Source organism: Anthonomus grandis, chromosome 19, assembly GCF_022605725.1.
Source record: "Anthonomus grandis grandis chromosome 19, icAntGran1.3, whole genome shotgun sequence".
In the NCBI taxonomy this organism is placed as follows: domain Eukaryota; kingdom Metazoa; phylum Arthropoda; class Insecta; order Coleoptera; family Curculionidae; genus Anthonomus; species Anthonomus grandis.
In genome coordinates, this window is record NC_065564.1 from 9629598 (window position 1) to 9643631 (window position 14034).

General features: G+C 31.0%; 3 protein-coding genes across 17 annotated transcripts in view; 2 read left to right on the plus strand and 1 right to left on the minus strand.

The window, feature by feature from the left end:
- Positions 1 to 14034, plus strand: part of LOC126747529 (heat shock protein 70 A1-like) — a 402096-nt gene that overhangs the window by 363283 nt on the left and 24779 nt on the right. The window lies entirely within an intron of this gene.
- The window catches only part of LOC126747527 (WASH complex subunit 2), a 271361-nt gene that overhangs the window by 177042 nt on the left and 80285 nt on the right, over positions 1 to 14034 (minus strand). The window lies entirely within an intron of this gene.
- Positions 203 to 5018, plus strand: LOC126747543 (uncharacterized). The gene is made up of 8 exons (XM_050456266.1): positions 203 to 738; positions 3039 to 3524; positions 3588 to 3701; positions 3867 to 3959; positions 4039 to 4280; positions 4378 to 4537; positions 4648 to 4743; positions 4937 to 5018. Exons 2-8 carry the CDS (start codon positions 3098 to 3100, stop codon positions 4942 to 4944), a joined length of 1140 nt encoding a protein of 379 aa, XP_050312223.1. The 5' UTR covers positions 203 to 738; positions 3039 to 3097; the 3' UTR covers positions 4945 to 5018.

The window sequence follows — 14034 nt, forward strand, 5'->3', positions numbered from 1 at the left end:
ATGAAAATATAATATAAATATTCGATTATTGATTTATATCAAATATTCGAGAAAATATAAATTTGAAATGTTAAGTAAATATTTTAAAATGTCATTACCACGGAGGGTTTATTTCTATTATTAATTTATCGTTTTTTTAAATTTTTATTAGAAATGAATTATCGGTAGGTATACAAATCTGTTAGGCATACAGTTAATAATATTTCAAAAATAATTGATTGTTAATGATTTCGCCAAAAGCTGATCATATACAAATTGTATATAATCAGCTTGGTATCCTCGCACTTCGACAGATCAACGTTTTAATTTTATTTGCTATTTGCTGCGCCTATTTTTTTTTTCGTCGGTCTATATCCATCCATTATGGACTACCCCTGCCAAGCCAAACCAAAATAGTATCAATCCGTATTCATCAATACGTGAAATTGGCTGTTTCGACATACGTTACCTTTGAAATTATACAGAAATACATTTAAGAAGGACAGAGACCACAAACAAAGGTATGTCGCGAATGCGTTCCTACATTCGTAACCAGCCAATGAGATGCGAGCGTGGAGCGTCCCCTGCTTCGGGCTGTTTTAGTTTAGTAGCCGACTAGCCGTGTTATTACATTATATTATATATCATCATATTATTATAAATTACAATTTGTTTGAAGTGCGTAAGTGATAACTTTGTGATTTATTTGTATGTGGAGTAATTTAATTTGTGATTTTTATGTGAAACATTATTGTGACGGTAATTATTTTGGAATCCATTCAGGTACTTTATCTACTAAACAGTGAAATATTTATGTAACTAGAGGGGAGGGAAACTTTATTTTATTATTTATTATATCTGAGTTATCATCAGTTATGGCAGATAATAAAAAAAAACGTAACTCTTTATATTGTAAAAAATACCGCTATAGAAAAAAGCACTTGAATGATTTGCATCTGAAGTTAAATATTAGTACTAATAATTTCTCCATAAATCCACCTATTTCAGAATGTCAAAGTACTAATAATGATTCTAAATTTGCGACATTTGATGAGCCGATTGTTGAACCTAATATTAATATTGACCAACATATCAATGATCCAGAAAATTTTTGTCAGTTTTATTATGATTGTAGAATTACGGAATTAGGTGAATTAATGGCAGAAAATCAATCAAGAGGCCAATTAGATTCTAATATTGATTTATCTCTAAAAAGTGAAGACAAAGGGCAAATGTTAGGAGTTTTCTTAAAAGGTTGGAGTGTCAAAAATAATGTAAATTTGGTGCAGTTAAGTAGTTTACTAAAGGGACTGAGTAATATTTTCCCAGAATTAAGTTTACCATTAGCTGGTCGAACATTATTAGGAACCAATAAAAAAACTTTCAAAATTCTTACTGAAAATGATTCTGAGTTTATTTATTTAGGAATCAAAAATACTTTAGATATGTATTTAAAAAAACCGGAGTTAAAAGCGCAGTTTTTAAAAGAGTCTATGATTCAATTGATTTTTAATATAGATGGTCTGCCAATATTTAAAAGTAGCAATCAGCAGCTCTGGCCTATATTATGTAGAGTCCGTTTTAATAGTAATAAGGAAATTTATATATCTCCATTTCCAGTTGCTATATATTGTGGTGTTTCTAAACCAAATAATCTTGATAGATATTTGACAGATTTTATTTCAGAATTAAATGATCTTATTTTAAATGGTCTAGTTATAGACAATTTTAATGTCAAAGTAAAATTGTTTTGTATTTCTTGTGATGCACCAGCACGGTCATATATTAAATGTACTATAGGGCACAATGGACAGTTTGGTTGTGAAAGGTGTCATCAAAAAGGCACCTACTACAAAAATAGAATCATTTATTTGTTTTCTAATTCGAGACAACGCACACATGAAGATTTTGTTAATCGAGAGTGTTCCAAGCATCACTTATCTACGACAACTCCATTGTTAAAAGTGGTAGGAATCAACATGATTAAGAATTTTTCACTTGATTATATGCATTTATGCTGCTTAGGTGTTATGAGAAAAATGTTACTTTATTGGTTTGTAAAATGTGAATCAAGAAAGACAATTAAGTTACCAGTTAGTTTAAGACAAAAAATGTCCAGCAGGCTAAAATTCTATGCACACTATATTCCTTCTGAGTTTAGTCGGAAGCCAAAATCCTTTAATGATCTGCATCGATTTAAAGCTACTGAATTCAGACTAATTTTACTATATTTAGGACCAATAATTTTCCATAAAATATTGCACAAAGACATATATGACCATTTTTTGTTATATCATGTAGCTTTAAGAATATTATTATGTGAACGCTTTGTTGGGACCTCATTGATATTAACAGCCAAGGACCTATTAATTAGTTTTGTTGAAAATTTTTCTCGGATCTATGGGCCAGATGGCTGTATTTATAATGTGCATAATTTGGTACATTTGGCAGATGATGTATTAAATTTTAATTGTTCTTTAAATGAAATTAGTTGTTTCCCTTTTGAAAGTTTTTTGGGCAAACTTAAAAGGCTTTTAAGAAAACCAAATCAGGCTCTTGCTCAACTTTGTAAACGATTGCCAGAAAATGTAGATTTGTTTGTAAAGTATGAAAATATAAACCAAGATTTTGTTGTTAATGAAACATTCCATTATATTCAAACACCACTATTCAAGATAAATTATAATAATTCCAACAAAAATAACTGTTACCTCTTTTTAAAAGACGGACGTTTGTTAAAAGTGTGTAATTATGAAGTTGAAAAAAAAGTTTTACTTGGTTACTTTTCTAGTTCTCTGAAAAATTTTTATACCTATCCGCTAAATTCTAAGGAAGTTGGTGTGGTTCAATTTAATAATTTTGATATGAATCATGTATGTTATATCAAGCTTACAGATGTTTTAAGTAAAGCTATTGTTTTTAATTGCAAAACTTTTTATGTAGCTTTTCAAATACTTCATTTATCTTTCTAAATAAAAAAATTATTAACTTTTATGTAACCTAATTAATTTTAATACAGTGTAAGTTTTGATTTAAATATTTATTAAACATAATTTTAGTATTAGACGATTTTATATCAGTAATTATCCAGCAAAAAAAAGCATCTGCCTAATCTACCATGGACCATTCTTGGGATATTGTTGTGTGGACACTGGAAAACACTATTGATTATGTCCCTTCATCCTGGGCAAATGATACCCGAACTAAGTATAAATATCCACTGAGTAAAAATACACTTAAAATTAAAAAACTTATTGATGGTAATGTAACTCTTGAAGATGGTCAGTTTGAATGGCTTGATACTGTCTGCAAAGCACAATCTATTAGAGATTTACAAATGGCAAAAGAGCTATGTGAAAGGGGAACCTACACCTCGAACTTTGAAATTACTGATCCAGAGTGCAGCTCTGAAGTAAAAAGGAAACGAAAGAAGGTTAAGCGACTATTTAATAATATAACAGATTCCTCATCTGATGAAAATGTTCCATTAGCTAGGGGGCAGAATTTAATTCGGAAAGTTTTTTCAAGTCATAAAGCTTTAAATTGTAAGTTATAAACGTAATGAAAAATTTATTGACTTTATTAAGTACTGTTTTCAAAACTTTTAGCACAAACTTTTAATATTCAAGATCTCTTGCATAAGAATAAAACACACTTTTCGGAGCCCTTACTAGAAAATGTGTGTGAAGCACAGTTTACCTCGTCAGCTAAACCTGTAAGAGGTGTGTATTAATTTCATAAATGGTTGTATAGAATGTTCCAACAAGAACTGAACAGAATCTTTTTTTGACTTAATAAACTTGTGTTCAGTCCTCATTGAAGCACTCTGTATATTTTTAAATTTTAATCTATGTCCAGGAAATACATTCATACCTCTTGATTTTTAGCTTTTACAAATGCAACATCAGCTCAACAAACACCAGAAACTAGTTCCACTCCAGTCTCAGTGCATAGAAATTTATCAACTAAATCTTCCTCAGGTAAATATTATTACATAGTATCAAATTTAGTAAGAAAGTACATTACTTTTAAAGTGAATGTAAACTACTATTTTTCTAGATTTAACCCCACTACTGGAAGAAATTACAGAAATAAAATTTTATATGAGAGAAACTAGGACCATTTTATCAAGAATTGAACATTTTATGAACAATAACTGTAAGAGTAGCAATTCTGGTGATGACTTATATACAATAGGGGACAGTAGAAATAACTTCTTGGAAAAGTTTCCATGCCAGACAAAACAGCAATTGGAAGAAGTAGAGTCCATTATTACGGAACCTAAATTTATGAAGGAACTAGTAAGTACTATAAAGTATTAAAAAGTCATGAAAATTCAACATACTTAAAAACTGTGATACTTCTATAGCAACAAAGATCCTATGATTTAATTTTCAGATAACATTTCTTTACCTGGCAGGAGGAAATAACCCACACAAAAGTGTCTATATGGCAATGCAAAAGGTTTTTGGGAAAGAATTAGCACTACTGTATAGTGGACAGGGAAAAAAGAAAAAGATTCCTTTTTGCAGCATGAAAACTTATCAGGCTGTTTTTGGTTAGTTCTGAAATTATAAATTAGTTAGTTAATTAGTTGTTCGGCAATTTAAAAAAAAAATACTTATGAAAGAAATACATAATTTAGTAAATGACATTATTTTTTTTCAGCTGCCATTAGAAAACGATACCCTGATGTGTCTGATGATTCAATAAAAAAATCAGTCAATGTCTCAAATGTAATGCTACGACGCCATCAGCTGAAGGGTAAGTGTAATTTTTATTTGTAGTTTAATAACAGCTTTATAGAGTTTATTTAGATAAAGTTAATAGTATAAAAAAAGTATTGAAAATAAATGGAATTTAAAAAAGCTAGCACTGAAATGTGTTATACAATATGCATTTCGGGTGTATAAGGTATTCAATAAGAGTTCATAATAATAAATTGTCTTTTTTTTAGGGAAGTAGATCCGGTAGACGCAGATGAAGCTTAAAAAGACACGATTAAATCCACATTTAAAATGTAAACTTTTTGTACTGACTATTAAATATACCTATAAATTATATCATTATTGGTTTTATTCTTAATGAATTTTCTTTAAAAAGCCAAGTTTTGAAAAGCAATCCTACAGATTTCGCTAAAATTACCAATAAATAGTTTTTTATATATAAGGAATAAAAATATCAGTTATAGTAGCCTAAAATCGACTTGTTAATCTTACAAAGAATTTCCCAAATAATATAAATAGTTTATGGGATTAACAAAATAGATTTTAGGTGGCGATCAGGATACCCAGATTATTTTTTAAAAATCTGTCTTTAAATATATATTTTTAATATTATATATTTTTGTAATAAAAAATACTACAAAAATATATGAGTTATTTATAATAGAAATATTTAAAATAAATATTTGATCAATATTTAAAAAATATATTTAATTAATATTAAAAAATCTGTCGCTCGAAATATTAAAAAAACATTTTTTTAAAATATTTAATGAATATTTTATGCTATCAGGGGACTTTATACAACATGCAATAAATTACATTCAAAACAACGCAAGTGAAAGTCAGTTCTTTCTAAATGAGATCAAAGAGGAATTTATTGGAAGTATTCCAAATTTGCGGACTATTAAGCAAAATTTATTAAAGCATTATTCTAATGATGAAATAAAATTTGTAAATGTAAGTACAGATATCATTATACTTTTTAGACATAAAATTAGTAATGACACTTGGAAAGAGACTTGTTACAGAAGTCAAAATGCAGATGCTTATGTAGAAAAAAAAAGAATTATTCAAATGGCTGGTCAAATTATATTAGAAGATATCCGTAAAACTGTTTACGACACGAATAATTACATTCTACCAAATTTTGACGAAAACAATATTTTTGACTTGATTCCGGAGTCCTTATAAGACATTCTAAATATTATCATCGTAACACACAAGAAAACAAATTAAAAAAAAAGAATTTAAATGGAAAAAAAGAGTGAGTACGATTGCTCACACGATAATTTCATCAGCAAGGCCACGGTCTTTTTTATCGCCAATTTTGATTGGTCTATCTACTATGATGCATAAAAAATACGCATCTAAAGGGTTGTTGGATTCTTTATGGTACTTAGGCTTGTCTGCGAGTTACGATGAAACGTTACGATTCGAAGCATCTAGTGTTAACGATCCGGATATTCACAGTGTCGATGCTGAAGCTTTTATTCAATATTTGTATGATAACGCGGATCATGACACTTGTACTATTGATGGACGAAACACGTTTCACGCAATGGGTGGTCTCAAAGTTGTCACTCCATCAAAAAAAACAATCGCTAGAATTAAACACATTCCATCAGCTAAAGTAACTGGCAAGTTTGGTTTTACTGCCTTAAAACGCTTTGATAAAAAAAAATGCACAAGGATTAAAAACGGTAATTATAAAAGATATTTTTAGTAAAGAGTGCACAACGCCAAAAATAAGTATGGAAGACTTTACTTGGCTCTATACTAAATATTCCAATAAAAAAGCTAAGGGATACGGAGGTTTTATGGAAGACTTTTACTTAGATTCTGATTACAAGACATCAAAAATTTTCCCCTTGCCTTTTGTAAATAATCCTCCCAGCGAGTACGATACCATTTTTACGGTCTTAGTAGAAAGTGCCGAAGGAAATAAAAGGAACAACACAGACAAAATAGTTTTTGTAACACATTGATCAGCCTCTGTATCACAAGGCTCGATATATTTTGTCATGTAGCGATCCAGACAATGATGAATATGGTTTATTAAAGGTTAGGGTAAGGCTTGGTGGATTTCATTTATTGTTATCATTTCTTGGATCGATAGGGTTCATAATGGATGGAAGCGGCCTGAAAGAAGCTTTATCTGTCATATATGCTGAAAAATCTGCCAAAAAAGCTCTTTCAGGACATGCCTATTCAAGAGCCATCAGAGGTCATTTTCTCACTCAAACAGCTTTAGCTTCCGTAATTTTTGAATCGCTTCAATTAACCGAAGAAGAAAAAGCAAAGTAAGATGCACTTTTACTAAATTTGGGCTCAGTGACTTTCAAAGAAGATATGCAACATTTGGAAATTATTGAAATTAGAAATAAATTTGTTAAAGAAATTGATGCGATACAACAAAGAGGTCCAACTGCACAACTTTGGATTCAATATTGAAATTTGTTGGTAATAGTTAGCGCTCTGATAAATTTTGGTCTGGAGTTTGGGCGGACATGATTATTGAACAAGTTTTAATGAGAGCAATGAAGACTCAATGCGGACTTACGCACGGACGTGGAATGAGTGAAAACGTTATAACAACATTCGTATTAACTATGTTAACTCTAGTGGAAGTTTCAAATGAAATGGAAAACATGTAGATTGTACAGAAGCTAGGATCAAAAGAGACGCTGAAGATCTACAAAAACTATTGGAATTTTTTAACAGATTTTATCCATTTCCAGAAACACCGAAAATCATGTCGATATATTCTGGAGTTATTGGAACTGATTCAATAAACTGTCACCATGCGTACGAGATAGGTATGAAATCTGTTGAATCATTAGTAGGAAATAATTTTGAACAAGTAACATTTACGAGAAAAAACAGAGTTTTGTCGCTGGAAAACGTTCAGTCTGCAATCAAAGTGAATGACGAGATTATCCCAATAAATCCGCTGATTTTATTTCAACGTTTATGTGTCAATATCAATAGTACAGCTGATATGATAAATTATTTAAAGTTTGAACTTGCTCCATTTCCACTTTCACTGTTTACAGAAAACGGCTTTCGGAAAAATGTCGAATCGCAAATGTTTGATCATTTCACCAACATCGAAGCTTTAGCAAATACAGATAATGCATTGTATGTTATCGACGGTGGATTTCTTTTACACAAAGTTGTGTGGCAGAAGAATGATACTGTTGAGGTCATCGTTAAAAAATATCTGTCTTTTGTACGCAAAAATTATGCAAACAATACGTGTATTGTGTTTGATGGGTAAATTATATGGCCACTTATGCTTAATATAAGTTTAGTTTAAGATAATAATTGTCACAGCTTATTCAGCATTTAGAAGTATATATATAGAGGCTGTGAAAGAGGAGTAGTTAGTCATCTTAGCGCAGTCATAAAGTAAGCTTTGCAACATTGTAATATAAATTGTATTCTTGTATTTAATAAATTAATTTTTTAAAAACACAAGTTGCGATTTATTAAATAAAATTGGCGCAGTCGGTAGGATCCTTTCGGAGGATCTCTGTGAACATCGTCGTCGAGTACAGATACGAGTAGTCGCGAGTTACGTAACGCGAATTACGTAAATACGTGAGTGAGTGATCCCTTAGCTATAAGCGTGGATACAGTGCTTAGTGTCTGGAAAGTGCGGATTACCAGTAGTTCACTCTTCTGTTTTAACAGTTTAGAAAGGATCAAGAATTTAGTTTCTGAGCAAACTGAGACGAGCTGAGTGATTCCTGGCCAACAACCCTCGAAAAGTGGTACGCCATTGCGAGTAGCCAGTAGGAAGAATTGGCATAGCTAGCTTCCAAGACAGGTGGTGCCTTCACTACAGTATAGATGTTGTTGCAGAGACATCATTTGATACAGGTCAGAAACTAGAAACTTTTTATTGTACTGTATAGAATTGTTTCTGTTAGTTGGAAAACCTGTTAATTAAGGAAATATTTTGAATATTTTATAATTGAAAATTTGAAATTTTATTTCTTATTATTATTTTTTTTTCTTTTTGAAGTTTAGTATGAACTCTAATGAAAAAATTTAACAATAGAGTTAGTGACATAACTTATCCTAGAGTAAAGAGTTTAGAGATTACTTCAAACAGTAATTCTTCTTTAGATTCTGGCTTAAACGAGCTTTATTCCGAAATAGCGAATAATACTTTATCATCCCTTAATTTAGATAGTAATAGTTTAGGTATAAATTTAAACTTAGTAGACAATAGTAATTTAGTAAACAATAATAAAATGGCTGATGCATTAAAATCAACCGTTGCACTTCTCAAAAGCTTTGATGGTCAACCATCCAGATTAGAAACATTTTTAAACCAGATTGATACCTTTTATGCAAGGTACTTTAATGCAGACCCATCACAACAAGAATATGTAATTTTAGCAATTAAATCAAAAATTATAGGAGAGGCTGAAGACTTTTTGTTAACAAGATCTGACTTAAACTCTTGGGCAGAAATAAAAATTGCATTACAACAAAAATTTAACGATCCAATTACTAGGGCTAATTTACAGCAACAATTAATTTTCTTAAGCAGAAAAAAATGAATCTATTAATGATTATATTCAACGCTTAAAGTCCTTAGTTAATAAGATTAATAATAAGATTTGTTCCGAAATTAATAATATCGAAGCCAAAACAATTCTCATCAATCAAAATGAACTAACAGCTACACAAAATCTTTTAGCGAACGTCCCTAATGAACTTAGAACATTACTAATTGTGCAAAATCCACAAACCTTAGATCAAGCTATCGATATTATCACAAACTATGATATTTTAACAAGTCAAACCCAATTCAAAAATAACTACCTTCATAATCAAAATACTGCAAGACAAACTTCACACAAACCACCAAATCAACCACAAATAAATCAACAAAGACAAATTAACAATAATCAATTGAGACCACAAAATCAATTTAATCACCATAAACAGAATCAATTTAATCAATATAAACAAAATCAATTTAATCAACAAAGACAAAATCAATCAAGTCAATTTAGACAAAATGAACCAAACACATCTAGACCATATATCCAACCATTTAATAAACTACAAAACCAGCAGTTTACACAAAGAAACCCGCAACGAACACCTCAATATCCCCAACCAATGTCCGGAATACAATACACTAATACAAAACCCCAATATCCTCAACCCATGTCTGGAGTAAGTGTACAACCTAGAAGAGAAATGCCTCATTATACACAACCTAAACATGAGTTGACCCACTTAGAAAATATAAATGAAGTCCCCTATTTTGATAGCTATAACGAAAACGTCCCCTATTCTGACAACTATGATGAACCCTATTACGACGAACATAATTTTCCAAATTACAATCCTGAAGACAATTCTGAAGATTCACTAGTAGAACAACTAGAAAATTTTCATTTAGAAGCCTCAGAGAAAACAAACCCTGTTTAAGTTTAAATAGTTTCCAAGTTAATCAACTACCCTTCATACACATTCCTGTTTTAAATATTCGATTACTTATAGATACAGGTTCGCACGCATCACTTCTTAGACCCTCATTGGCAGAAACTTATTTTCCTGAGTTAATTCAACCATACATTAGTACCCTACAAACTTGTACTGGTTCACCAAAAGCCACAAGTAGAGCTTTTATTCCCTTGTTCCTAAATTTTGGCATAACAAAATCAATAGAGTTTATTTTATTTTCATTTCATGAATATTTTGATGGTATTTTAGGAATTAAAGATTTATGCAAACTTGGCTTAAACATTGACTTAGAAAATCAAAATTTGGTAAATCAATAAGAATTCGTAATCGAAATACCCCCAGAAACTGTTCAAAAATGTATAATAAAAACCGATCTACCCAACGATACAACTTGGTTAGTCCCCTATTTTCATGATGAAGAAATAACAATTCATCCTACATTAGTAACGATCAAAAATAATTCCTATATAATAGATATTCTTAATCATTCTAAAAGATCAATTGCGTTAGAAGGTCATGTATCCAATGGATTACCCTTGGAACCAATTGAACTTAATAATTACGAAATATTAGATAAAATCCCTTCTTGCGACACCCTTAAAACAAATCATTTTAGTAAAAATATTTCTTGTAACGATTTAAACTTAGAATCCCTGATTAGACACGAACATTTAAATAAAGAGGAACGCAGAGAACTTTTTAAGCTAATAAGAAAGTTCGAAAAAGTCTTACACAAACCCGGAGATAAATTAACGTTTTCAAATCAAGTAAAACATAAAATAAACACTACCGATGAAATCCCAGTCTATACTAAAAGCTTTAGATATCCGCATATCCTTAAACAAGAAATCGACAACCAAATTGAACAGATGCTAGATGATGAAATCATTAGACCTTCAAATTCCCCATGGAGTTCACCTGTATGGATAGTCCCGAAGAAAGCCGATGTGACAGGAAAAAAGAAATGGAGAATCGTCATTGATTATAGGAAATTGAATGAAAAAACCATAGGCGATAGATATCCAATTCCTAACATCACGGACATATTGGATAAACTAGGCCGATGTAACTACTTCACAACCATAGACCTTGCTAGCGGATTTCACCAGATAGAAATGGATCCGGAAAGCATACCAAAGACAGCATTTAATGTAGAACATGGTCATTACGAGTACGTACGCATGTCATTTGGGCTCAAGAATGCACCTGCGACATTTCAGAGAGCAATGGATAATGTGTTACGAGGTTTGCTAGGCAAAATATGTTTAGTCTACATGGACGACATCATTATATTTTCAACCAGCCTGCAAGAACATCTTAACAACCTTAAATTAGTCTTCGAGCGACTTGTGTCTTTTAACATGAAAATACAATTAGACAAATGTGAATTTCTGAAAAAAGACGTAGAATTCCTAGGACATATCATAACCGCTGATGGAGTTAAACCAAACCCACGGAAAATTAAAGCAATTAAAAATTTTAAAATTCCAAATACCCCTAAAGAAATCAAATCCTTTTTAGGCCTCGTCGGATATTACAGAAAATTCATCAAAGACTTTGCAAAGATCACGAAACCTCTTACCAATTGTCTTAAGAAAAACGTTAAAATTATTCACGATAAAGCCTTCCGTACAGCATTTAATCTCTGTAAGAACATTTTAACTAACGACCCGATTCTACAATACCCTGATTTTCATAAACCCTTTGTACTGACAACAGACGCATCAGAATACGCGATTGGAGCTATATTGTCTCAAGGACCCATCGGATCTGATTTACCCATTTCATATGCTAGTCGCACATTAAATTCCACTGAATGTAATTACTCTACAATTGAAAAGGAACTTTTGGCAATAGTTTGGGCTACAAAATATTTTCGTCCCTACCATTTTGGCCGAAAATTTACAATTATAACGGATCATAAACCACTTCAATGGTTATTTTCGATCAAAGAACCTAATTCAAAATTAGTAAGATGGCGACTCAAACTTCAAGAGTATGAATATACAATTCAATATAAAAAAGGTATTCATAATAGCAACGCCGATGCACTATCACGACCACCAAGAGAAATACACCCCATGGAAATCAAGAAACCTCCTTCTACTCACATGTCAGCAACATGCGATGACAATGAGGCAGATGACCAATATTTATGGCACGAAAGAATCAAGCATTTCTTTGATAACTTTCAAGATCAACCGAATCTTTTTGAAAAACCACAGAAAAAGAAAGAAACAAAAAAGATTAATATTATTTCTCAAATAATAATACCTCCACCAAGTTTGAAGAAAATCAAGGAACCCGAACAAAATAAATCAAAATCACCAAAACCTTCGACAAGCCATGAAAACGACATCATTTTATTAGAAATTCCAGAAAAAGACGGATCGGAAACAGACACAGCTAGTCTATCCATAGAAAAATTACCCCCAGAACGTCAAGAGATCGTAAATAACAAAAAAGATAACTCCGAAACAGAAACAGTACACACATCAAAGGAAGACCCTATATTAGGTGCCCCGTATGTCAATAAATCTTTAAACATATTCAAAAATCAGATAATATTTAAATGGACAGCAAAAGAAAAACCCTATGTGACCAAAACTACCCTATTCGAAACAAAAAAAAGACTAATCTATTTTATAAATAAAGACCCCTTAACTTTTGATATACAATCACTCTTTAAGGATTATCTACCACCAGATACATATTGCCTATATTTCCAAAATAAGGAATTAGAACCCCTAATTTTAGGAATTTTTCAAGAAACATTTAAAAATAACGCATACAAACTTGTTATTTCAAACACACTCCTTGAAGACGTTTTAAACGTAGATGAAAGAAAATAAATTATAGAAAGATATCATACCACGAAAACATCGCACAGAGGAATGACGGAAAACATAAAAAATATTAAACAACGTTATTACTGGCCGAGCCTGGAAAGAGACGTTATAGACTATGTAAATACTTGTGAAACATGTCAAAAAACAAAATATGATCGACACCCATACAAAGTTGTATATAAACCGACCCCAACTGGATCGAGACCCCTTGAACATATATATATGGACATATATTCAATTTCAGGTCAAAAGTATTTAACCTTGATAGACAATTTCTCAAAATTTGCTACTGCCTACCCTGTACATGAAACCTCAATAGAAATCTGTCAGAATTTGATTAAATTCTTTTCTCATCATGGTACACCTTCCAAGATTACCACCGACAATGCTAAATCTTTTAAAAGTAATTTAGTACAAGACCTCTGTAAAACCTACCAAATAGAATTACATTTTATAACCCCATACAACCCAAATTCAAATTCCCCAATAGAAAGATTTCATTCAACTCTTCAAGAAAGCCTTATGGCCCTTAGAAACGATCATCGTAGTAAAACTATTCAAGAATTAATAGACATAGCTATTTTAAACTATAATAACAGTATTCATTCATCACATGAATATACCCCATTTCAAATTTTATTACGATTCAATATATTCAATTTAAATTACCAATTAAATTTTGAAAAAAATCTAAACCAAATGCAAACTGATTATGTTTTTGAACTAGCACAAATATTTAAAGAACTCAATGAAAACATAACATTAAAATTAAACGCAAAAAAGGCAAATATTTTAGCAAAACTAAATAAAGAACGAGAAAATGACCCCGAAATACCTGAAGCTACTACACAACTTATAAGTACACCGCGAAAAATAGCCTCAAAATTAGAACCTAAATATAAGAAAACTAAGTTTAGAAATCAGCGACATCCCAAGAATATTAAAAGACGATCATAATTTTCAGGAACAAAAACCATGAAGCTAATCAT